This window comes from Schistocerca nitens, chromosome 1, assembly GCF_023898315.1.
Source record: "Schistocerca nitens isolate TAMUIC-IGC-003100 chromosome 1, iqSchNite1.1, whole genome shotgun sequence".
NCBI classification, from domain to species: Eukaryota; Metazoa; Arthropoda; class Insecta; order Orthoptera; family Acrididae; genus Schistocerca; species Schistocerca nitens.
Genome location: NC_064614.1, coordinates 1,032,572,958 through 1,032,599,825, shown reverse-complemented (window position 1 = coordinate 1,032,599,825; position 26,868 = coordinate 1,032,572,958). Strand labels below are relative to the sequence as shown.

Genomic DNA, 26,868 nt, shown 5'->3' with positions numbered 1-26,868 from the left:
AGGAAGCCGCCTAGTAGAATTTTGCGCAGAGCATAGCTTAATTAGAAGTAACACTTGATTTAAGAATCATGAAAGAAGACTGTATACATGGAAGAGGCCTGGAGACACTGGAAGTTTTCAGATTGATTATATAATGGTAAGACAGTGATTTATGAACCGTTTTTTAAATTGTAAAACATTTCCAGGGCCAGGTGTGGACTCTGACCACAATTTATTGGTTATGAACTTAAATTAAAACTGAAGAACCTGCTAAAAGGTAGGAGTTTGAGGAGTTGGTACCTGGATAAACCGAAAGAACAGGAGGTTGTAGAGAGTTTCCGAGAGAGTATTAGGGAACGATTGACAAGAACGAGGGAAAGAAACACAGTAGAAGAAGAATGGGTAACTTTGAGAAATGAAATCGTGGAGGCAGCAGAGGATGAAGTAGGTAAAAAGACGAGGGCTAGTAGAAATCATTGGGTAACAGAAGATATATTGAATTTAATTGATGCAAGGAGAAAATACAAAGTAGCACTAAATGAAGGAGGCGTAAAGGAATACAAACGTCTCAAAACTGAGATCAACAGGAAGAGCAAAATGGCTAAGCAGGGATGGCTACCGGACCAATGTAAGAATATAGAGACATATATCACTAGGGGTAATATAGATACTGCCTACAGGAAAATTAAAGAGACCTACGAAGGAGAGAGAACCACCTGTATGAATATCAAGAGCGCAGATAAAATACCAGTCCTGAGCAAAGAAGTAAAAGCACAAAGGGGGGAGCAGTATGCAGAGGGTCCATACAGGGGCGATGTACTTTACAATATTATGGAAATGGAAGAGGACGTAGATGAAGATGAAATGGCAGATACGATACTGCATGAAGAATTTAACACAGCACTGGAAGACCTAAGTCAAAAAAAGGCCAAGGGAGTAGACAATATACCATTAGAAATACTAATAGCCTTGGGAGAGCCATCCACGACAAAACTCTACCATCAAGTGAGCAAGATGTATGAGACAGATTTCAATATGGATGTAATAATTCCAATCCCAGTGGAAGCAGCTGTAGACAGGTGTGAAAATTACCGAACTATCAGTTTAATAAGTCATGGCTGCAAAATACTAACACGAATTTTCACAGGCGAATGGAAAAACTGGTAGAAATCGACCTCAGGGAAGATCAGTTTGAATTCCGTAGAAATGATGGAACACGCGAGGCAATACTGACCATACGACTTATCTTATAAGATAGATTAAGGCATTTGTACACTTAGAGAAAGCTTTTGACAATGTCTCTTTCAAATTTTGGAGGTGACAGGGGTAAAATACAGGGAACGAATGGCTATTTAGAATTTGCGCAGAAACCAGATGGCAGTTATAAGAGTCGAGGGGCACAAAAGGGAAGCAGTGATTGAAAAGGGCATGGGACAGTGTTGTAGCCTATCCCCGATGTTATTCAATCTGTATATTGAGCAAGCAGTAAAGGAAACAAAACAGAAATTTGGAGTAGGAATTAAAATCCATGGAGGTTTGCCGATAACATTGTAATTCTGTCAGGGACGGCAAAGGACCTGGAAAATCAATTGAACGGAATGGACCGTGTCTTAAAATGAGGATATAAGATTAGTATCATCAAAAGCTAAACAAAATGGTGGAATGTTGTCGAATTAAATCAGGCAATGCTGAGGGCATTAGGAAATGAGACACTTAAGGTGTTTTACTATTTGGGGAGTAAAATAACTGATGATGGTCGAAGTAGAGAGGATATAAAATGTAGATTGGCTCTGGCAATGAAAGCGTTTCTTAAGAAGAGAAATTTGTTAACATCAAGAATAGAGTTAAATATCAGAAAGTCTTTTCTGATAGTATTTGTATGGAGAGTGGCCATGTGTGGAAGCGAAACATGGATAATTAATAGTTTGGACTAGAAGAGAATAGAAGATTTCGAAATGTGATGCTACAGAAGAATGCTGAATATTAAGTGGGTAGATCATGTAACTAATGAGGAGGTGCTGAATAGAACTGGGGAGAAGAGGAATTTGTGGCACAACCTGACTAAAGGAAGGGATCGGTTGGTAGGACACTTTATAAGGCATCAAAAGATCACCAGTTTAGTATTGGACGGAAGTGTGGAGGGTAAGAACCGTAGAGGGTGACCAAGAGATGAATACACTAAGCAGATTCAGAAGGATGTAGGTTGCAGTGGGTACTAGGTGATGAATAAGGTTGCACAGGATAGAGCAGCATGGAGTGGTGCATGAAAACAGTCTGTGGACTAAAGACCGCAGCAATAACACCACTGTGCGTATCTGACTGTGATCAACCGAACAATGTAAGTGCAGTAAAAGCTACATGTATTGCACCTGAGGTTTCCTCAGAATGAAAATCGTGTAAACAAATAATCTATTATATTTGATACTACGTAAACAACACCTTAATGGTAAACTTTTTTAGTGTGTTTCATACTATTTCCTAATATATCTATCGTAGAAAAATGAAGAGCGATGCAGAATGACCAGGAGTGATAAGTCATAGCTCGCAACCACTCTATTTTAGGAAATATATAGTAATAACAACAGGCATCAGAGCTACAAATTACGACTTCATTTTCTGTTTCCTACATTTATTTGCAGCATATACCACTTACGAACACCTTACTTCTAATTTGTGGCCTCAGGTAATAAAGAAGTGAGTGGTATATAACTTTCAAAATATATGTATGTTTAATATTAATTCTCGTATTAGGAGGACTAGATGTAGAGCTCGTAGATCATGTTTTCAACGATTTGGAAAAAAATTTAAAAAAGTCCCTTCGTTGAAAAATATGTCACATGTATTCAGGCTTTCATACTAGTCCTATATCATCATTATCAGCCGTTGTTGGAAGCAAAATTGCCATTCCGATTAAAACAAATCTGTTGATAAGACATAATAAAATTTGTTACTTAAGCATCGATTGTGTATATTATACGTAGCTAAAATCGTGTTAATCAAGTTAGAAACAATCTATCTTTCCCATTGGTCTTTACTTTCAGCACCAAATGGATTCATGTAGAGCTACTACTTCGTAGTTGCACTTCATCGTTGAACTGCAACAAAATTCTTCCGACAGTTATTTATATTATTTACGCTGATATTAGCAACAGTTCCTTGTTTCCGGATGGCGAAGGTATTCTGGTTCCACACGTAGTACCATCCCATTTTCCCTCCGCGTTGTATTGGTGACATGAAACTTTCTTCGATTTCCCAAGACTCTCGGAGTTTCGGAAAAGACATCCTTTCCATCTTCCGGTGGCGAGTAAGAAAGATAAAACAGCTTTTTCTGTAGAACGGAAACGGCTGCGAAGAACTTTCTCGGTAGCTTTTTCTTTTTCTTTTGCGGAGTTGACAGCACCATTCTCCGGTCGCCTAAACTTACTTATTTACTGGTACTTTGGAAAATGGAGAGTGATGAGTGATTTTTACGGGAAAGGTGGTCGTGCTCGTAAAATATAATTTGTTTTTATAATCAATTATTACTCCAACAGATAGATTCATGTTACTGAGTCACGAAAATATTGTTGATACAAGTGTGACAACTACTCAGAACATTTAGTAGAACGTAAATACTACTCTTCCTTCCATGCAATTATTAGGCATGAACTATATTGTACGAACAAGTCCAGACAAAGGAATTTATCTGTGAAACAGGCTTTCAAGAACGCTTCATGAACCACTGGACATGACTTTATGTGTTTACTAATAATCTCGGATCCATTTTTTTCCAAAATTTATTTGCACTCACTAATCTTCACACTTTGTCTCAGGTACAAACCTGTACATTATCAGCGCTCACCACTGTGGTCCGCCGGCCGTAGTGGCTGAGCGGTTCTAGGCGCTACAGTCTGGAACCGCGCGACCGCTACGGTCGCAGGTTCGAATCCTGCCTCGGGCATGAGGGATGTGTGTGATGTCCTTAGGTTAGTTAGGTTTAAGTAGTTCTAAGTTCTAGAGCCATTGGAACCATTTTGAACCACTTTGGTCCCTTCAGTTTGTATTAACGTTTCACATGTTTCGAAAAACGTTCACCATAAATCGCTTGTGTTGTTAAATGGTATGTCCTCTGGATAACTAACTGAATGACACGGTTCTCATTCCAGAGATAAGAGGAGTAAACAGTTATGCTCCTAACACAAAAGTCCCAAAGTTTAAACTAACTTACAAACTAACAAATCATTTACGTTACATTTCCTTAAGGCATCCATTTACGGCGTACACAAGCCGTGAAGAAGAGTTTTAAGGCGCACAGTAGCCTTTCACTACATCAGATGTTGTCTTGCTAGTCAGAAGTAACGTCAGTATTTGGATAATAATAATTACGTTTATTTTTTCTGCAGTTCACTCAGCGGTTCTATGTCACATCATTCTTCATAGGGCTTTCTACATTCGGTGGAAGTCTATTGGTTTTGGAAAAATTCTGTCAGAAACATTTGCGGAGGAGACTCGTAGATATGGTTGTGAGTCAGAAGGGATATCTCATTACCGCCAAAATTTGTTGTATTAGTAATTTATATTACTTTCGGTTAATTTCGATAATAAATCATCTTCTCGTCGACATGAGTGTGGATATACACTGGTGTGCGAAACACGGACGAAAGTAATTTGTTTTGTGTGTCAGTCAAAAAATGATTCAAATAGCTCTGAGCACTATGGGACTTAACTGCTGTGGTCATCAGTCCCCTAGAACTTAGAACTACTTAAACCTAACTAACCTAAGAACATCACACACATCCATGCCCGAGGCAGGATTCGAACCTGCGACCGTAGCAGTCGCACGGATCCGGACTGCGCGCCTAGAACCGCGAGACCACCGCGGCCGGCTGTGTGTCAGTGCCAAGTAATGTAGATCGATGAAAGTTCAGCCTCACATACGAGGAGCTGATACAATACAGTACAGAATAAAACTGACATACGCAATGAGTCAAACATGAATGATAATTGCTGAAAGTATGTACACTGGAGTCACAGCGATTCATGGCGTTGCCCAGGGCGCCACAAAAAGCGCGACGTGGTCCTTAACAGAGGACATGATCAGCAGGAACGGCAGCGCTTGCTCTGCCACGTGCTCTCATGAACAGCCAGAGCGTTGGTTAGGAGTCCTTGTGGAAAGGCATTCTATTCCTCCACCAGCTTGGTTGACGACTGCTAGATGGTCGTCGGTGCATGTGGACGTGCTGCAATTCGTGAATCCTACGCATTCCACTCGTGATGGACTTAAGTCCGGGGAACGGGCAGGCCAGTCGATTTGTCGAATATCCTCTCATTCCAAGAGCTCCTTCACCTGGCACTTCGATGCTGTGTCAGGCACAAAACTGAAGTCAGGGCGGAATGCAATCCTGAAAATACGCACATAGTGAAGGAGTGCGGGTGTAGCAATAAAGTCGAGCGGCGAGTGTTCCGTGTTCAAAGATTTCAAGGTGCTTCCCACATCGTAACACCTCGACGAACAAAACCATTATGAAGGTACGAGACGAGGTACTGGCAGAACTAAAGCTGTGGGGACGGGGCGTGAGTCTTGCTTGGGTAGCTCAGATGGTAGAGCACTTGCCCGCGAAAGGCAAAGGTCCCGATTTCGAGTCTCGATCCGGCACACAGTTTTAATGTGACAGGAAGTTCCAAAACCATTATGTTCAATACTGTTTCTGGGTGCATTATGTCTTTCCGTCTCTCACCATAGGACGGTACATCCAGCTCTGTCAGTCCTACCTCTTGACGATCATCATGGAGGCAATTATCGAAAGCATGTGACCTTATCCGAATCTGAAGGGACACATTAAACAAGACCTCATGTTTTTTCAACGTTCTGACTTTTGGGGGACCATGCAGTGTTTAGCTTGTGTGAATAATTCAAATAGAATCGGCAGAATTTTTTTTACAATTCATATGAGGTTACTCATTGACTCTGTGTTGGGGTTAATTGAAGGGTCCACGTACATTTATATTTCGTTGAGGAGGCTAGTTCTCTGTGATAACGGGAAATTACCTCTCGCACTTCAAAGACGGTAGTCATTTTGACACATACGAATGTCGAGAGCGGACATAATTTTTTTTGTTTATCCGAAGAGTTACATGTAATCTGAATGTATTACATTAATATTTCTACCTGTCTGAGACAGACTGAAACCGGGAGAAGTGTAACAATCTTTCCTGAGGTTTCTGACATTGACTGATGGATTTGTTGCCAGGCGAGACTAAAAGTACGATTACTGTCAGAAATTTACATATACTTTTATTGGTGTAATAGATGTATGATGTGTATGATGACTATCTTTTGTGTACTGGGTGTTGGTACTGTAGTACAGACACATTTATGCAGGATACACGGAAATACTTGACCAAACTGACAGACGTCATGAAATGGATTTTAACAACTATATTTTGCTAAGCAACCATAGTTCCTAAATAGATTGAGTGAGCATCCAGGAGATCATTGTGTGTATAAAATGGCTCTGAGCACTATGTGACTTAACTGCTGACGCCGTCAGTCCCCTAGAACTTAAAACTACTTAAGCGTAACCAACCTAAGGACATCACACACATCCATGCCCGAGGCAGGATTCGAACCTGCGACCGTAGCGGTCGCGCGGTTCCAGACTGTAGCGCCTAGAACCGCTCGGCCACCACCCCACTGTGTTTGTCATCGAGATTAAAGCGTGTACTTTCTGAAGTGATTTGTGAAATGCTAAGGTTCAATTTAGACGTAGTGAACATCAGCAAAATGAAATGGGAATAAGGTTTTCTTGTAACAAGAGTATAGTATGGTATCAACAGAGCTAGAAAATGGTATAACGAGTATGGGAAGAGTAACAAATAGGACGGTAGAGGCAGAATGTGAGTTACCGCAACCTATTCACTGGTAAGATTGTTCCCATCAGCATAGAAAGACCCGTCGCAAGTAGAAGACAAAGAAATACAGAAAGTATATGAGGAGATTGATCGGGTAATAGAGAAAACTAAGGGACATGAGGCTCTGTCAGTTATGGGAGATTTAAATGTGGTTGTAAGGGGGTGGCGTAGAAGAAAGGGTTACAGTAAAATAGTGCCTGAATAAAAAGAATGAGTTCGGAGAAGGACTAATTGAGGTCTGCAATAAATTTCACCTGGTATTACCAAAAGTGTAGTTCAAGAACCACAAGAGGAAGAGATATAACTGGAAACGTCCGGGAGATACAGGACCATTCTAGTTACATTACATCACAGTCAATTAGAGACTCCAAAATCAAATATTAACTTGTAAGGTGTACACCAGAGGCTGACATAAACCTAAATCACAATTTAGCAATGATGACGAGTTGGCTGAACAGCAGGCAGCTCTATTGAAGACGAATACACATCCTAAAAAGGGCAGTCACAGAAGCTAGAAAGAAAACCATAGGCACAAAGAATATAACTGCGAAGAACAATGGGCAACAAAAGAAAAAAATGGTTCAAATGGCTCTGAGCACTATGGGACTCAACTGCTGAGGTCATTAGTCCCCTAGAACTTAGAACTAGTTAAACCTAACTAACCTAAGGACATCACAAACATCCATGCCCGAGGCAGGATTCGAACCTGCGACCGTAGCGGTCTTGCGGCTCCAGACTGCAGCGCCTTTAACCGCACGGCCACTTCGGCCGGCCAGGCAACAAAAGAAATAATTCAGTTTACTGAAGGAAGGATTAAAATATCTACGGAAATTCAGGAATGCACAAATGCAAGTCACTTAGGAATGAAATAAACAGGACATGTAGAGAACCTAAGACGAAATGGCTACATGGAAATCAGAAGAAATCAATAAAGAAATAATTGTCGGAACGACTGACTCAGCATACAGAAAATTCAAAACAACCTTGGCTGAAATTAAAAGCAAAGGCAGTAACATAAGAAGTGCAACGATAATTTCACAGTTAAGATGGAAAGAGTACATTGAAGTCCTCTATGAGGCAGAGAAGTTGTCTGATGATGTGATAGAAGAAGAAACAGGAGTTGACAGCGAAGAGGTAGGGGATCCTGTAAAAGAAGCAGAACTGACAAGAGGTTTGGATGACAAAAAAATCAAATAAGGCAGAAGGTTCGGATAACGTTACATCGGAATTTGTAAAACCATTCGGGAAAGTGGCAGAAAAACCGCTATTCAGATTAGTGTGTAAAATTTACGAAACTGGCGACGAACCATCCGACTTTCGGGGAAACACTATCCACACAGTTCCGAAAATGAATCGCGAGATTTATCGCAGGACCAGCGTAACAGCTCATGAATCCAAGTGTCTGACAAGAATAGAAAATAAAATTGAGGATCTGTCAGACTACGATCACTTTGGCTTTAGGAAAGGTAGAGGCACTGGAAAGGCAATACTGACGTTACTGTTGATAGTGGAAGCGACACGTTAGTAGGATTCATCGACAATGTAAATTATAGCGAAGTGTTTGAAAATTCTGACAAAAATTGGGATAAAAAAAAGTACTCCGTCTTCAGGCCACAAGTGGCCCGTCGGGACCATCCGACCGCCGTGTCATCCTCAGGTGAGGATGCGGATAGGAGGGTCGTGTGGTCAGCACATCGCTCTCCCGGTCGTTATGACGGTTTTCTTTGACCGGAGCCGCTACTATTCGGTCGAGTAGCTCCTCAATTGGCATCACGAGGCTGAGTCCACCCCGAAAAATGGCAACGGCACATGGCGGCTGGATGGTCACCCATCCAAGCGCCAGCCACGCCCGATAGTGCTTAACATCGGTGATCACACGGGAACCGGTGTATCCACTGCGGCAAGGCCGTTGCCCAAAAATTGGGATAAGCTATAGGGAAAAACGGATAGTGTACAATATGCGTAACATGTAAACAGGAAACAATAAGGCCGGTATATCAAGAATGAGATATTCAGCTTACTAAGGGTGTAAGGCTGGTATGTAGCCTCTCGCCCGTACTGTTCCGTCTATACATTGAAGAAACAATAAAGTAAATGAAAAAAAGGTTCAAGAGTTAAATTAAGATTCTAGGGAAGAGGATATCAATGATAAGATTCGCTGATGACACTAGTATCGTGAGTGATCATGAAGAAGAACTGTAAGATATGTTAAATGGAATAAACAGTCTAATAAGTATTGAAGGCGAAAGTAATCAGAAATAGTAGAAATGGGAAGAGCGATGAACTTCGTAACTGGTGATCAGAAGTGTCTAGGAATTCTGCTTCCTAGGTAGTAACAGAACTAATGATAACCGAAGCAAGGAGGATATAAAAAGCAGACTAGTACAAGCGAAAAGCGTATTCGCAGCTAGCAAAAGTCTGCTAGTATCAATCACACACCTTAATTTGAGGAAAAAATTTCTGGGAATGTACGTTTGTAGCACAGCATAGTATGGTAGCGATACGTGGTCGGTGGGAAAACGAGGACAGAAGAGAATCGAATCAGTGGAGACATGGTGCTAGAGACGAATGTTGAAAATTAGGTGGACTGATAAGATAAGGAATGAGATGGTTCTTCGCAGAATCGGTGACGAAGGGAATATGTGGAATACACTGACCAGAAGGTGGGGCAGGATGATAAACGTCTGTCAAGACATCATAAATTATACTCCATGGTACTAGAGGGAGCTGTAGAGGGTAAAAATTGTAGAGCAAGACATAGACGGGAATACATCCAGGAAATAATTGAGGACACAGGTTGCAACTGCTACCAGGCCTGACTGGAAAATAATGCCTTAAAATAAGTAAATAAAAATAAAATGAAATAAAAATTAAGAAAATAAATAAAAAAGTGATCCAATAAATAAGCAAAATGTACAATTTGAACACAGAGCCTGTATCGATGTAGCAGGGCATCCCGCGTTCAGTGAGATCTGTGCTCTGTATATGTAGTCCACTGTAGCCAAACAGTCTGAGTCCTGATGGGTTGAATGCACGTCGTTTTTCATATAGTCCAAGAGGAAGAAGTCTCACGTCCTGAGGTTAATATATATACAGATCCGCTCTGGTTGATCCACCAGTTTCAGAAATTAGGGCTTCATACTTCACGTACTTCTTCTGTAAAATGCGACGCTCTCCATGTTGCTATAACAACACCCACCCTCTCGTACTTAGCGGTTCGTCCGCTAATAATTTTGGCACGTATCCTTGCTCGAAGAGTCTGTAGATTAGCCATATGAGTCGATGAAGCAACATGTAGGCTCGAACAAGAGGTCCCTCACATCATTACTGCAAATTATCTCTGACAGTCTGGCCTAACGGCTGTGTGTAGGATCACATCTGTCCGTACACGTTTGCATTCTCACCCAAACTAAACCTCATACTCAAACAGAAGGGCTTCAAAAAAGTGAGGGTCTTCTTTATCCTGTTGCAGGAACCAGTGACAAGCTGAAGCTGAGGCAATAGTCATATACACTCCTGGAAATTGAAATAAGAACACCGTGAACTCATTGTCCCAGGAAGGGGAAACTTTATTGACACATTCCTGGGGTCAGATACATCACATGAACACACTGACAGAACCACAGGCACATAGTCACAGGCAACAGAGCATGCACAATGTCGGCACTAGTACAGTGTATATCCACCTTTCGCAGCAATGCAGGCTGCTATTCTCCCATGGAGACGATCGTAGAGATGCTGGATGTAGTCCTGTGGAACGGCTTGCCATGCCATTTCCACCTGGCGCCTCAGTTGGACCAGCGTTCGTGCTGGACGTGCAGACCGCGTGAGACGACGCTTCATCCAGTCCCAAACATGCTCAATGGGGGACAGATCCGGAGATCTTGCTGGCCAGGGTAGTTGACTTACACCTTCTAGAGCACGTTGGGTGGCACGGGATACATGCGGACGTGCATTGTCCTGTTGGAACAGCAAGTTCCCTTGCCGGTCTAGGAATGGTAGAACGATGGGTTCGATGACGGTTTGGATGTACCGTGCACTATTCAGTGTCCCCTCGCCGATCACCAGTGGTGTACGGCCAGTGTAGGAGATCGCTCCCCACACCATGATGCCGGGTGTTGGCCCTGTGTGCCTCGGTCGTATGCAGTCCTGATTGTGGCGCTCACCTGCACGGCGCCAAACACGCATACGACCATCATTGGCACCAAGGCAGAAGCGACTCTCATCGCTGAAGACGACACGTCTCCATTCGTCCCTCCATTCACGCGTGTCGCGACACCACTGGAGGCGGGCTGCACGATGTTGGGGCGTGAGCGGAAGACGGCCTAACGGTGTGCGAGACCGTAGCCCAGCTTCATGGAGACGGTTGCGAATGGTCCTCGCCGATACCCCAGGAGCAACAGTGTCCCTAATTTGCTGGGAAGTGGCGGTGCGCTCCCCTACGGCACTGCGTAGGATCCTACGGTCTTGGCGTGCATCCGTGCGTCGCTGTGGTCCGGTCCCAGGTCGACGGGCACGTGCACTTTCCGCCGACCACTGGCGACAACATCGATGTACTGTGGAGACCTCACGCCTCACGTGTTGAGCAATTCGGCGGTACGTCCACCCGGCCTCCCGCATGCCCACTATACGCCCTCGCTCAAAGTCCGTCAACTGCACATACGGTTCACGTCCACGCTGTCGCGGCATGCTACCAGTGTTAAAGACTGCGATGGAGCTCCGTATGCCACGGCAAACTGGCTGACACTGACGGCGGCGGTGCACAAATGCTGCGCAGCTAGCGCTATTCGACGGCCAACACCGCGGTTCCTGGTGTGTCCGCTGTGCCGTGCGTGTGATCATTGCTTGTACAGCCCTCTCGCAGTGTCCGGAGCAAATATGGTGGGTCTGACACACCGGTGTCAATGTGTTCTTTTTTCCATTTCCAGGAGTGTATTCCCAGATCTTATACTCTAGTAAGACCGCAAGGGCGAAATGTACTGTAGGTTACTGACGACAGTCTACGGGAGAGTTCACAACAATTGCGTCGCACGGGGACGCCACGCATCTGACGTCGCCACATTCACGTCGGGTACACCGTTCTTCAGAATGCGCTGGGTGCTGGGTTCCTCTGTTTGCTTTGTGAAACTGCGTGAACGAGGACATTCTAATGCACAGAGCTGTATGGATAGCCTTAAACGGCACAGAGACGAGTGACTGTGAAAGTGGTTCTTGACACCTGATTGCGTATGAAAATAAGCTGCCAGACAGGAGTAAAGCTCTCAGAGGAGGAAGATCAAACTCCATGGGGTGAGAGGGTATATAATTTTATTTTGGTGCTTATGTATTTGACTTAAATTTTGAAAGAACACATTAATGACACTGCACTCCGTCTGGTCTGGATGCATGCTCTGATTCGGTAGCGAAAATTGTCATAAACAGGCTGTAACCTCTTCTGACGCAATTTGGTCCATGGCTGTTGTTACTAGTCGTCGATATCCTCAATGCTGGCACTAGGACGCAGCTGACATCCGAGTTCGTTCCACACTTATTCTATTGATCTAGGGATGATGCTAGTCATAGAAGTACTAGAAAAACATGCAGACTGGTCGTAGAGACAAGTGTCGTTTGTGAAATAGCATTTTCCTGTTGAAAAATGGTACCACTGTTCTGGCGGATGAGACGCTGTGCATCAGGAGGCACGATGTCAGTGACGTACTGTTGTGCCGCCGTGTATCATGAACTAATACCAACCATGACATGTAGTCATACCGGAAGGCTCCCCACACCTTGATGCCAGGAATGACACCACTGTGCCACCAACAACCGTTGGAAGAATGGGACATCTCTCCAGGTCGCCGCCATACTCGCTAACGATAGTCATCCGATGTTTTGTAGAAGCGCGATTCAGTGCGATGGCATTTATCAGTGATCATTGCTTCACAGTCATGGGACCAGGCCAAACGCAGCCGTTCGTGTTGAGGTGTTAACGGTAGCCTACGCACGTGGCTATAATTCGGAGTCAGGCAGCTTGTTGACGCCAATCAACTGTGGGCTATGACCAGAACTTTGCAGGGAGTGCGTTGTATGTTCTTGGAGGGCAGGTGCAGTTGTGAAGCGGCTACTTGAGACAAGACTTATTTGAATGCTAAATGTGTAGCTACACGCTAACTGGCCACTTGTTACTCTGATGGGGACGACGGAAGCATATGAGTCAATACGTTGTACAACGGCTTCTCTGGTTGACGTTCTGAAGATGGGCTGTACCCAGAAAGGGGTATGTTAAGAAGGTTGGTTGGTTGGTTGGTTTAGGGATGAAAGGGACCAAACTGCAGAGGTCATCGGTCCCTGTTAAGAAGGACCCTAAGCAGTGTATCCTCAGTGGGTCTCGTCTACCTTTCTATCGACTATGCCATGGGATATGAGGTTGGTTCATTAATTATGGAAGGAAAATTAGGGATTACAATGCATTAATTATTTACTTGATAAATGGCATATCAAACATGAAATAAATCTAGAACTACTACATACAGTTCGCTGAAATCAAGAAGTGCGTAAGTGACCAAAATGTTTATTATACCTAACTGTTTGCAGCTGTCTGCGGGGTATGAACATGTTTGTTTTCGATCATTGTTATCGTACCATTGTGTCAAATATCAAGTATGCAGTGATACCAAAGGAAAAAGAAGTCACTCAGTGAAGTCAAGCACACTGCTGGGGCAAAGCGACTACTCGAGGATTCCCTAATTTCACAATTTTACCAAGTTTTGTAGCCTATCCTACGTCTACCATGTTGCATAAGGCACCCACTGACTTTCTTCAAAGTCAGGATCACGGATATAATGGCCTCTCCACAGTAAGTCAAGGCTTCCGCTCTGTCCAATGTACGAAGCGCAAGTGTTACTCTCTCTCCAGAGTATACAGCTTAAGTATCCAGAACCCCACTCTACTCTTTCTTATGCCTGTTTACGACATGTCAAAGGTTTTTCGGCAAGTCGCTAAATTTACTGCCAACATTGATCAGTGATACAGAGAAGCGCCAATTAAACTTTTACCGGCATGATTGTTGAAATATAGAGATATGTAAACAGGCAGAGTACGACACTGCCGACGGTAACGCCTATATAAGACAACTAGTGTCTGGCGGAGTTATTAGATCGGTTACTGCTTCTACAGTGTCAGGTTATCAAACTTTCAGTGAGTTTGAAGGTGGTGTTACAATGGGCGCACGAGCGATGGCACACAGCATATCCAAGGGAGCGATAAAGTGGGGATTTTCCCGTACGAAACTATCACGAGTGTACCGTGAATATCGGGAATCCATTAAAACATCAGATCGCCTACATCATTGCGGCCGGAGAAAGATCCTGCAAGAACGGGACCAATGACGACTAAAATGAATCGTTCAACGTGACGGAAGTTAATCCTTCCACAAATTTCTGCAGATTACAATTACCATCTGTAAGTATCAGCTTGCGAACCGTTAAAAGAAAAATCATCGATATGGATATTCGGAGCCGGCCGGTGTGGCCGAGCGGTTCTAGGCGCTACAGGCTGGAACCGCGCGACCGCTACGGTCGCAGGTTCGAATCCTGCCTCGGGCATGAATGTGTGTGATGTCCTTAGTTTAGTTGTTTCAGTAGTTCTAAGTTCTATGGGACTGCTGACCTCAGCAGTTAAGTCCCATAGTGCTCAGAGCCATTTGAACCATTTTTGATATTCGGACCCGAAGGTCCACTCGTGTGTACTTGATGACTGCACGATACAAAGCCTCACGCCTCGCCTGCGGCCTTTAACACCGACATTGGACTCTGACGAATGGAAACATGTTGCCTGGTCGGACGAGTCGCGTTTCAAATAGTATCGAGCGATGGACGTGTACGGGTATGGAGAGAACCTAATGAATCCATGGAATCTGTATGTCAGCAGTGAACTGTTCAAGCTACTGGAGGCTCTATCATGGTATGTGGCGTGTCCAGCTGGAGTGATATGGGATCCCAGTTACGTATAGATGCGACTCTGGCAGGTTACACGTAGGTAGCATCCTAGCTGATCATCTGCATCCATTCATGTCCATGCCCATTGGGCAGTTTCAGCAGCACAATGCGACACCGCACACGTCAAGAACATTCTTCTGATTTTAGACACTTCTTCTGCTCACCAAACTCCCCAGATATGAACATTATTGAGGATATCTGGGATGACCCCGTTGTACTCTTACGGATGTATGGACAGCCCTGCAGGATTCATGGTATCCGTTCCCTCCAACACTCCAAGCCGTGTCACGTTGCTGCACTTCTGCATGCTTGTGGGAGCCTTATACGATATTAGGCAGGTGTAGCAGTCTCCTTGGCTCTTCAGTGTATATTTTAGTAACATTTACAATTCTGACTCCGGAAGCACCACGAGACCATTCCTGCAAGCAGTTGACTTACTACGCCCTGAAAGTAAAACGTCATTCTAAGAAGCTCTGTCACAGGACATCGACAAATGGCTGCTAGTATCTTTCTAGCTGGTGCATTTTCAGCACCGTGTGAAAACAAGAAGTAAAAAAAGCATACTTTTCTGGGCATTTGCTTGGAAGGTTACCAGCCACGCAATAATACTTCAAGGTAAAAATGTTACTTCCGACCGGAACATACAGTAATGCAAACTCAAAGGCACTGGTAGTGGCTCTGATAAGACTCTCAACTCACGGAAAAGTCGTACACTTCGCCCTGTGGTCGCTGGCTACAGACGGGGTGGGGGTGGGGGGGGGGGACAATGTGGAGGAAGGGTCCTGAGGCTTAAGTTAACAGTAGACCCTCGGTATTTTGTCCCACCACCTGTCACCTTGCTGATGGCAGAACGGCCATCCGCGATCCGGTGCACAATAGTCCCGTCCTTCCGCTCTCTCTATGGTACTGGTGTACTGTTCGGTCGGGAAGGAAGCCACCGCCCGCATCTCGTGGTCGTGCGGTAGCGTTCTCGCTTCCCACGCCCGGGTTCCCGGGTTCGATTCCCGGCGGGGTCAGGGATTTTCTCTGCCTCGTGATGGCTGGGTGTTGTGTGCTGTCCTTAGGTTAGTTAGGTTTAAGTAGTTCTAAGTTCTAGGGGACTTATGACCACAGCAGTTGAGTCCCATAGTGCTCAGAGCCATTTGAACCAAGGAAGCCACCCCTGCGTCCACAGGTGCGGTTAGTTTTCCCCTTCGAGTGCCCGCCCGTCTCGAATGGCCTCCCGTGCGTCCAAACACACAACTACTTCAGCATGCTTGAAATCAAATCAGATGGTTAAAAGTATAGAGAGAAGGGACATTGGTATCGGTGTCCTATCTGTCATTTAAATGCCAAGTTCGATTATCGAGTATAATAGTCATTAATACATTAACTCGTGCCATCTCAGCCGCGCGGGATTAGCCGAGCGGTCTAGGGCGCTGCAGTCTTGGACTGTGCGGCTGGTCCCGGCAGAGGTTCGAGTCCTCCCTCGGGCATGGGTGTGTGTGTTTGTCCTTAGGATAATTTAGGTTAAGTAGTGTCTAAGCTTAGGGACTAATGACCTTAGCAGTTCTACATCTACATCATTACTCTGCAATTCACATTTAAGTGCTTGGCAGAGGGTTCATCGAACCACAATCATACTATCTCTCTACCATTCCACTCCCGAACAACGCGCGGGAAAAACGAACACCTAAACCTTTCTGTTCGAGCTCTGATTTCTCTTATTTTATTTTGATGATCATTCCTACCTATGTAGGTTGGGCTGAACAAAATATTTTCGCATTCGGAAGAGAAAGTTGGTGACTGTAATTTCGTAAATAGATCTCGCCATGACGAAAAACGTCTTTGCTTTAATGACTTCCATCCCAACTCACTTATCATATCTGCCACACTCTCTCCCCTACTACGTGATAATACAAAACGAGCTGTCCTTTTTCGCACCCTTTCGATGTCCTCCGTCAATACCACCTGGTAAGGATCCCACATCCCACACCGTGCAGCAATATTCTAACAGAGGACGAACGAGTGTAGTGTAAGCTGTCTCTTTAGAGGACTTGTTGCATCTTCTAAGTGTCCTGGCAATGAAACGCAACCTTTGGCTCGCCTTCCCCACAATATTATCTATGTGGTCTTTCCAACTGAAGTTGTTCGTAATTTTAACACCCAGGTACTTAGTTGAATTGACAGTCTTGAGAATTGTGCTGTTTATCGAGTAATCGAATTCCAACGGATTTATTTTGGAACTCATGTGGATCACGTCACACTTTTCGTTATTTAGCGTCAACTGCCACCTGCCACACCATGCAGCAATCTTTTCTAAATCGCTTTGCAACTGATACTGGTCTTCGGATGACCTTACTAGACGGTAAATTACAGCATCATCTGCGAACAACGTAATAGAATTGCTCAGATTGTCACCCAGGACATTTATATAGATGAGGAACAGCAGAGGTCCCAGGACGCTTCCCTGGGGAACACCTGATATCACTTCAGTTAAGTCCCATAAGATTTCACACACACTTGATTTGAACGTGCCATCTCATACATGACTGATATATAGTTAACCGTAATGTTTAATCATCTCTCACTATTTGCGTGCACGTTGACATGCCACTGTACCATCTGGGTGTTTCACTTTTTTTTTCGTCAGGCAGTGAATGTTTGTTGTTTGGTCTGCAGTAATACGTGTTTGGGCAGTGTCCTATTGAACAGTCTTTAGATAAATGTGGCCTTGGAGCTGGCGTTATTTACACTTGGCAGCGACTTTAGTTGGGTGAGTGCACACGAGCCGCTATAGGCTACAGGCGGCGCGTGGTGGTTTTGGCCGCAGTCGCGCCGGAGTGCCGGCCGGGCCAGCAGCTGGTGTGGGGCGCGGCTCGTCGCGAGGTGCTGCAGGTGCCGTGCGAGGTGGAGGCGCGCCCGCCAGCCCGCCTCTTCCGCTGGGCCTTCAACAGCAGCGCCGCCGCCTCCGAGACGCGCCCACTGGACGCCGGCGTGACGGCCGCCGCGCCGGGCCGCTCGGTGCTGCAGTACCAGCCCATGGGCGAGCGCGACTACGGCACGCTGCTCTGCTGGGGCCGCAACGAGCTGGGCGCACAGGCCGTGCCCTGCGTCTTCCACATCGTGCCCGCCGGTGAGTCCACGCCTACCTAATAGTCCGGTAGCCACTGCGCAGTGCCTGGCGGAGACTACATCTACATCTACATCTACATACATACTCCGCAATCCGCCATACTGTGCCTGGCACAACTAGCATCTTCTCTCCCTGTTCCACTCTCAAACAGAACGAGGGAAAAATGACTGCCTATATGCCTCTGTACGAGCCCTAATCTCTCTTATCTTATCTTTGTGGTCTTTCCGCGAAATGTAAGTTGGCGGCAGTAAAATTGTACTGCAGTCAGCCTCAAATGCTGGTTCTCTAAATTTCCTCAGCAGCGATTCACGAAAAGAACGCCTCCTTTCCTCTAGAGACTCCCACCCGAGTTTCTGAAGGCCTTCCGTAACACTCGCGTGATGATCAAACCTACCAGTAACAAATCTAGGAGCCCGCCCCTGAATTGCTTCTATATCCTCTCTCAATCAGACCTGATACGGATCCCAAACGCTCGAGCAGTACTCAAGAATAGGCCGTATTAGTGTTTTATAAGCGGTCTTCTTTACAGATGAACCACATCTTCCCAAAATTCTACCAATGAACCGAAGACGACTATCCGCCTTCCCTACAACTGCCATTACATGATAGTCCCACTTCATATCGCTCTGCAATGTTACGCCCAAATATTTAATCGACGTGTCTGCGTCAAGCGCTACACTACTAATGGAGTATTCAAACATTACGGGATTCTTTTTCTGCATTAATTTAGATTTATCTATATTTAGAGTTATCTGCCAATCTTTTCACCAATCACAAATCCTGTCCAAGACATCTTTTCGCCTCCTACAGTCACTTGTCATGGTGTTTCCCATATTACTCACCTCGTCGATTCTGTGAACAGCTCCGCCCCTCCTTATCAGTCCATGTAATTTATAACATCCTACTATAGCACCACTTCGTAGTATTATTTTATTGCCTATTCCATTAGATACTAGAGCGACGGAAAATGGTCCGCTTTACTTTTAGGAAAGCTAAACACACCATAGAGGCCATAATGACATTACTCTCGATAACGGTACATCAACTTTAAAAAAATTAAGACTGAGGCAAAACCTAAGAAAGGCGAGAGTTATGAGGAATATCATATGATGATTGAAGCAAGAAAGATATAAAAAGCAAACTAGAGTAAGCGATGGGTGCAGAAGTATGGTAGCACCAAACAGCGGACTTGGTTTCGGGAAGAAATTTTGAGAACGTATGTCTCAAGCGTAGCATTGTATGGACGTGAATTATTGATTGTGGAAAAACCGGAAGAAAAGAGTACTGAAGCGTCTGAGATGTTGTGCTATAGCAGGATGTTAGAAATTAGGTGGACTGATAAGGAAGGGCGAAGTTATTCCAAGAATTAAGGAGGCGAGAACAAGAGACAGTATGGAAGGATATGTCTTAAGGCCTCATATAATAGCTTCTATGATTCTAGAGGGAGCTAGACGGTAAAAATTGTAGGGAAAGACACAGAGTGGATACATTCTACAAATAACTGAGTACGTTTTGTGCAAGTGTCGGTGTGAAACGAAAGGATCGGCAAGAGATAAGAAGTCATGGCGAGCCACATCAAACCAGTCGGAAGGCTGATGGCCCCAAAATGAACAATAATAAAAAGTATACCAGCTTTTTCGTGTGTTACTACAACGCGAGACTTACGATCGTTGCAGCATTATGGTGACACCATCTTCTTCTAATTCAGTTTCTCTGTGTTTACACAATACTGTTTTACTAGAGCTACGTCCTATTAGCTCTAAAAGTACACATTTAAGTTTCCGAGTCTCATGTTTCATTCAGTGTATGTTGTCACTCCTACAGTTCCACTGTTCAATTTTCTAGAATCGTCAGCCTTAGTCTAGTATGAGATTTGCTTTACAGATGCGTTTCACTTTTTCTGTTGCCTTCTAACTTATATATCTTCCATTCACCTTTCGTAACATTGTACGTCATCCTACCATTGCATATCGTTTCGTGGTTCTGCGACTAAATTCTTACACAGTCTTCCTGATGTTTCTCACAGTTATTTTGTAATTGGAGACTATCGCTTTCGTTCTGTCTGTTCCTTGTGGGCATGATGTTACACTGATCCACTCATTTTATCAACCATTCAATTCACCAAACAGTAAATGAAGTAGGCGAAAGGGAAATGAAACACCGAAAAATGAGATTGATAGGAAGCCCAAAATGGCTAAGTAGGAGACCCTAGGGGACAAAACTAACTATATATATATATATATATATATATATATATATATATATATATATATATATATATATATATATCGGAAAAGATAGATACCGTTAGCAGGAAAATAAAGAAACCTTTGGAGAAAAGCTAAGTTGCTGTCTGAATACACAGAGCTTAGATGGAAAACCAGTACTAAGCCAAGAAAGGAAAGCAGGAAGGAATATGTAGAGCGTTTATAGGAGGGAAATGGTTTTGAAGGCAAGGGAGCGAAAGGTTATTTGTAACTAAGACAAACGAGACGGCAGCTGTAAAAGCCGAGGGCCTTGAAAGAGGCAGGGTTATGGCCTGTCCCTGTGTTTTTCAATCTGTACGTTGAACAACCCGCGAAGGGAGGTAAAGAGAAATACGGAATGAGACTTAAATGGATATGAAACACAATTCCGCTGTTCCCCAGCGACATTGTGTCTGTCAGAGACCACTTACGTCCCTTCCATCACAACCATCGTTTTTCACTTATTTTCAAGGCAATCGGATTTCTCGAAGGGAGTCAAATTACGAAAATTAACACATTTCATACATGGCGATCGAAGTGTACACATTTGTCCAGTGCTGCCGTCGTCTTATCTTGTGGAACTTGTCAAACTGCCGTGTTACATTACATTAAGTCAAAGCATGAAAGCACTCTCTAGGTATAAATGTCTTGACAAAAATTCAGTGCCTTTTATATTTTGAGTTCGGATAATATATCATGGCAAATTTTATAACAAGTACTATAAGATCAGATTATGGTAGCATAAGACAGTGGAAATCTTTCATCTTAGAAAATAAAATACACTGCGATGGCGGCGTACGAAGTGTGTTCATTTATTGCGACAAACTTCCAGGGCAGGTGGGGAGTATCATAAGCATTGAGAATTGCATAGAAATCCATGGCCGAAAACGTCAGGAGTATGTGTTTGCAGACGTCGAAGATCGGAAAGCAAACAGGAGAATTTCAAGATTTTAAACATGGCTGCAGCAGCAACTGTTAAAATTCTTCACAATAAAAGGATGACAGCCAAAAACAGTTGCAGGATAAATTTTTTTATTAAAATTCTTGACCAAGGTTTCGGTACATATAAATATACCTTCATCAGAAGTAAAACTTCCTGAACAGAAAGACACATTCATTAGAAAAGATATATCAACGAAAGTGAGAAACAGAAGCTTAAGTAACGGTGAAATTACCAAAATAATACAGGCACAAAATCTTTAGTACTTACTAAAATTACATCATGCAATGGAGAATAATAAAACCATCTGCCCTAGCGCTTTCACACTCGTGTCTTAATAGTTCATAGGCGAAGTAATGGTGCTAAACTGTTCGCTTTGACCCTGTGCCCATTACACATGTTGTACAAATGGAGATGATGTCTTAATTACTGACGACGCCTTTGGCATAATTGTTTTATTATTCTCCATTGCATGATGTAATTTTAGTAAGTACTAAAGATTTTGTGCCTGTATTATTTTGGTAATTTCACCGTTACTTAAGCTTCTGTTTCTCACTTTCGTTGATATGACTTTTCTAATAAATGTGTCTTTCTGTTCAGGAAGTTTCACTTCTGATGAAGGTATATTTATATGTACCGAAACCTTGGTCAAGAATTTTAATAAAAAAATTTATCCTGCAACTGTTCTTGGCTGTCATCCTTTTATTGTGAAAAACAGGAGAATGATTCACTCGAAAGATTTATTGGATGTAATGAGTTCACATTGTATACGATATGAATACAGCTCTTATTATATAACAGGTACTTGAAGTTTGCGCTTTCAGACACCAAGCATGCCTGATACCGACGGAGCATTAACTCTGGACATGCTCGGACACAATGGGAGCTTCTTCGATCGTAGCAGTTGCGTGGACTATCCTCCAACTAGATCAATGTCGGACTCCAAACGATCGCGATGCGTGAGAGATTTCATGGCTCCCCGCAGAATGAAACCAATGAGCGTGGGGTCCAGAGAACGGTCCACCACTCCCAATCCATCGATGCGTGAAAGATCCGCTCAAATGCCTACGAACGGCCAGGCGAAAATGAGCAGGCTTTCCATCATGTTGGAACCACATGATGTGCCTGACACTTCACGGGAAAATCCTACTCCGTAAAAGTATCATAATTCATGTCGGTCAAGCGGAATTGTCAAAGATACGGCGTGAATGAGCGGTCACCGAACAGACACGCCCACGTATTAGCTGTGAAGCGATTGTTTGCCACATGATGTCGCCCGCCGTGGTAGTTTTCTGGCGTCCACAAATGTTCTTGGTGGTGACTGAATACGCCATCCTTAGCAGAGAATGTTGCCTCACCAGTGAATAACACGCAAGCTGGGAAGCGCATATCTTGGCCACTTTGCCACAGAAATAACTATGCGAAAAGGACATGTGCTGGATGGTCAATGTTTGGATGCAAAACGCTTGCAATGTGTCGCCGTCCAAAACACATTGGACGCTCCTACGAGACATTTTGAGATCCGAGGATATCGTACGTATGCTGGTGCTTGGAACAGTCTTAATAGCATACGACACGTTTCCTTTCCTAACGTCCGAACCCGTCGATTGTGGCCTGCAATTACTAGCCCTGCCACATCTTAATGCCCCGTACTCGCACAAATTTCGATGCAGACGTGTAAACAAACTGCGGTCCGTTTGATGTCTGTCTGGGAAGAGTTCTAGATAAAATGGTCCGGTGGCTTTTTCACTGCGTTCAGCTATTCTATACACTATGCCCATGTCTGCAACCACCTCGAATTCTGGCTAGCACTCGAATGAGGCAGTCCTCACGTTCCCCTCCAGTACTCTCGTGTAGAGGAGCTCCACTTTGGCGTCCCCTCTAATATTCTCGTGTACAGCACCGCCTAGTGGTGTATGACGATGTGTTGCAGCTATGGACTGCTACGCAATTCTCAATCCTCATGATGAGCCCCCCCCCCCCCTCCCCTAGAAATTCATCGCAACTTTTCTGGGAACCTTGCTTACTAAATCAGGTACCCCTAAATATTGGAATGTAAAGTGGGCCTCTCAAGCACAATATCACGGACGCAATAATAGGGTGTCAATGTGCTGCACTGAAGTTTAAGTCGCAGAATGACACAAGAATGTTGCTCAATATTTCTGTCGGGAAAGCGTCAGTTTAAATATCATAGAGAACGCGTCGGTGCTCGATGATGTTAAACTCACGTATATTGTGACTGAGTTGCTTTGTCTTGATGAATACCAGCAGCAATAATACAGAACGGGCGAAACAGGTCTGAAAAGCTTCCAGTAAACGTATCAGTCGACTAGACGAGTATTCACGCAGCACAGATTCATAAACCATAACAGCAACTAATTACAAACTAAACAATAGGACTGTGTATTTCATCGTGTGCATTTTCTGTTTTCAATGTAGCGAACTCCTCTTTTGTACCAACTGTTTCAAAATAATTAAAACACGTATCTAGGTTCTGATTGATTCCTTGCATGCTCTTATGTTGTGCTACGAGGCCGAAGGAAGAAAAATATGCATATATGCCCAATGGATAGCTGCCCTGATGTTACTTGTCACTTTTCGGAACAGTAACAACAGCATTTCCACTTACTGTCAATTCACCGTGCTATTTAGTTATCTTTGCCGTTGTGGACAACGAGATATATGGCGTTTCCTGATTAATCAGTAATTTCATTTCTGAAAGTACCACATCCTGGTTTCAGATACATCTTGTTTCCCACTCCACCCGTTGTCATTTACTTTCTCCAGTTCTGTGTGGAAATTCATTCGAATTGAACTGAATATTTCTCGAGCTCACCTGAAACTGTCCTGTATTTCGCAATTTTACCCTTACACAGTATACTGAACGAATGTCAGTATATTTAAAGCTTTGCATTCCTCTTCATTATACTGCACAAACCGGCAATAACGACATCAGACGGTCAATAATAATCGCAGTACTCAGTAGTGCACAATAAATATTTGGTGTGTGGGCCGCTTGGGGCTTACTGGCTGGTGAATGCTAAGAGAAAGATTACAAGTCTCAAAGATACTATGCTCTTACAACATGCAAACACTGCAAAAATGTTTCTAAGTTGCCATTATGGTAAGGGTTTGCAAACAGCGTCATTTCCAGGAAATGTACAGGTAAACACATTTCATGTATCTCGTAGCTAGTTATTTACATGTTCCATAATACATATTTGAATGATATCTTCTACGGTATACGCGTACGTGAGTAGTGCCAAATCAATGAACATGATACCAACTAATGCAGCTACACATAAAAACTCATTTTCTTAACAAGCTACAAGTTTTTTCATTAACAAGGAAGTGATCAAGAGAAATAATTCTAGTTTATATTTAAGACTTGCTTTGTTGTCTACCAGTCATTTTATGTTATTAGGAAAGTGATCGAAAATGTTTGTTTCTGCATACTGAACTCCTTTCTGAGCCACTGACAGCTTTAATAATGTGTAATAAAAACCGTATTTTTCTATAGTATTGTAGGTGCGGACACCACTTTTCTCCACAAATTGTGACAGATTATTAGTGACGAACTTCATTAGGAAAATACACAGAGGTTGGAACGAATATGAAAACATCAAAAACTCAACGCATGGCCTTACCTAATATTTTGTAGAAATCTCGTTAGAATTCATAACAGCTTCCAGACTTTCGGATTTGGTTTTCAGTCAGACACCCTGCTGTCCAAAGCAGATCTACTGACTCTTATGGTCTGGAGACACGTGGCAATTCGTCTTCATGTTGACGAAACCTGTCTGGGACTATGTGAGTTGTGTGAACTGGCCCTGGCGCCTTAAAACGTTCCATTACCACTGCAGTAAAACACTGAAACTTGGTATGGTTATGAGCAGCTTAAACGGTATCACAATCCTTCGCAGTAGTGCGACCTTGCAGAGTAACGACGGGACCCATGGAATACCACGATATGGCTGCCCAAATCATCACCGAACCACCGCCGGGTTTCACCCATGTTCCGCGGACACAGGCAATAGTTGGAGGAATTGTGAAACTAGACTCATCCGACCAAATGAATTTCCTCCATTGCTCCATGGTCCCGGTTTTATGTCTTTGGCATAACGTTTTATTGTTAGAGGCACTTGCATTACTGATGAACTCTGTCAGAATTCCGGCTTCCTCCGTACGGCCCTGCCTATGAAGCTCCGTTCATGTGGTTTGGTGCTGACGGAGTCTGGAGCGCCAACTTCTGCAGTAACTTCTGCAGCTGTCATCCTGCAATTTTTTGTCACAATCCCGTTAAAAGATCGTGTAATACTCAACGCACAAGTCTGTCCTCATTTTCCGCTCCCCCTGAATGAGGAATAAATGTTCGATACTGTACCTTTTTAAACACTAAACACTTCGGCACTCTTTGTTACAGAAGCTCCCACCGTACGAGTACTAACAATTTGCCCATAGCAGAGCCAAATGCACTGCAGCTACACCGAAAACTGTAATGACCGAAACGGATACTTGCAACGAATAGAGAACATTGAACAGATGCCATCCGTGTTCAAATAAAACACTGCAAACTGCAAGTTTGGTTAGCGTCTACATTTATGTTCAAGCATGCTTTTCACTTTGTGCTTCCATATTTCTGTTTAACTGCTGTCTGTACTATGATAGTGTAGTTAAAATACTTCTGCCGGCCGGAGTGGCCGAGTGTTTCTAGGCGCTACAGTCTGGAGCCGCGCGACGGCTAACGTTGCAGGTTCCAGTCCAGCCTCGGGCATGGATGTGTGTGATGTCCTTAGGTTAGTTAGTTTTAAGTAGTTCTAAGGTCTAGGGGACTGATGACGCCAGAAGTTAAGTCCCATAGTGCTCAGAGCCATTAAAATGCTTTTTGGATGGCTGACCATCCGGTCTGCCGAGCGCTGTTGGCAAGCGGGTTGCACTAAGTCCTTGTGAGGAGCTACTTGATTGAGAAGTTAGCGGCTCCGGCCTCGCAAACTGATATACGGCTTGGAGACCGGTGTGCTGCCCACATGCCCCTCCATATCCGTATCCAATAATGCCTGAGGGGTAAGGATGACACGGCGGCCGGGCAGTAATGTTGGGCCCTCATGTCCTGTTCGGGCGGTATTCAGATGAATTAAAATGCTTTAACCCTGGAAGAGGTACCTACATTATGTACACTGAAGCGCCAAAGAGCCTGGTATAGGCATGCATATTCAAAAACAGAGACGTAAACAGGCAGAATACGGCAATGAAGTCAGCAACGCCTGTATAAGACAATAAGTGTCTGGCATAGCTGTTAGATTGGTTACTACTCCTACAGTCGCATTTTATCAAGATTTAAGTGAATTTGAACGTGGTGTGATAGTCGGCGTACGAACTGTGGGGCACAGGATATCCGAGGTAGCGATGAAGTGGGGATTTTCCCGTACGACCATTTCACGAGTGTACCATGAATATCAGGAATCTCAGAAAATCACAAATCTCGACGTCGCTGCAGCCGGAAAAAATGTTCAAATGTTGTGAAATCTGATAGGACTTAACTGCTAAAGTCATCAGTCCCTGAGCTTGCACACTACTTAACACACATACCCATGCCCGAGGGAGGAATCGAACCTCCGCCGGGACCAGCCGCACAGTCCATGACTGCAGCGCCGAAGACCGCTCGGGCAGGCGGAAAATATCCAGCAAGAACCGGACCAACGACGACCGAAGAGAATCATT

At 44.0% G+C, this 26,868-nt stretch overlaps 1 protein-coding gene across 1 annotated transcript in view; it reads left to right on the top strand.

Annotated features, from left to right (window-relative positions):
• LOC126223584 (hemicentin-1-like) overlaps positions 1-26,868 on the top strand; it is a 217,010-nt gene that overhangs the window by 105,581 nt on the left and 84,561 nt on the right. Inside the window, exon 7 of the mRNA XM_049942198.1 lies at positions 17,659-17,961. Within this exon, the coding sequence (XP_049798155.1) occupies positions 17,659-17,961 (303 nt within the window). The remainder of the gene's footprint in view (positions 1-17,658; positions 17,962-26,868) is intronic.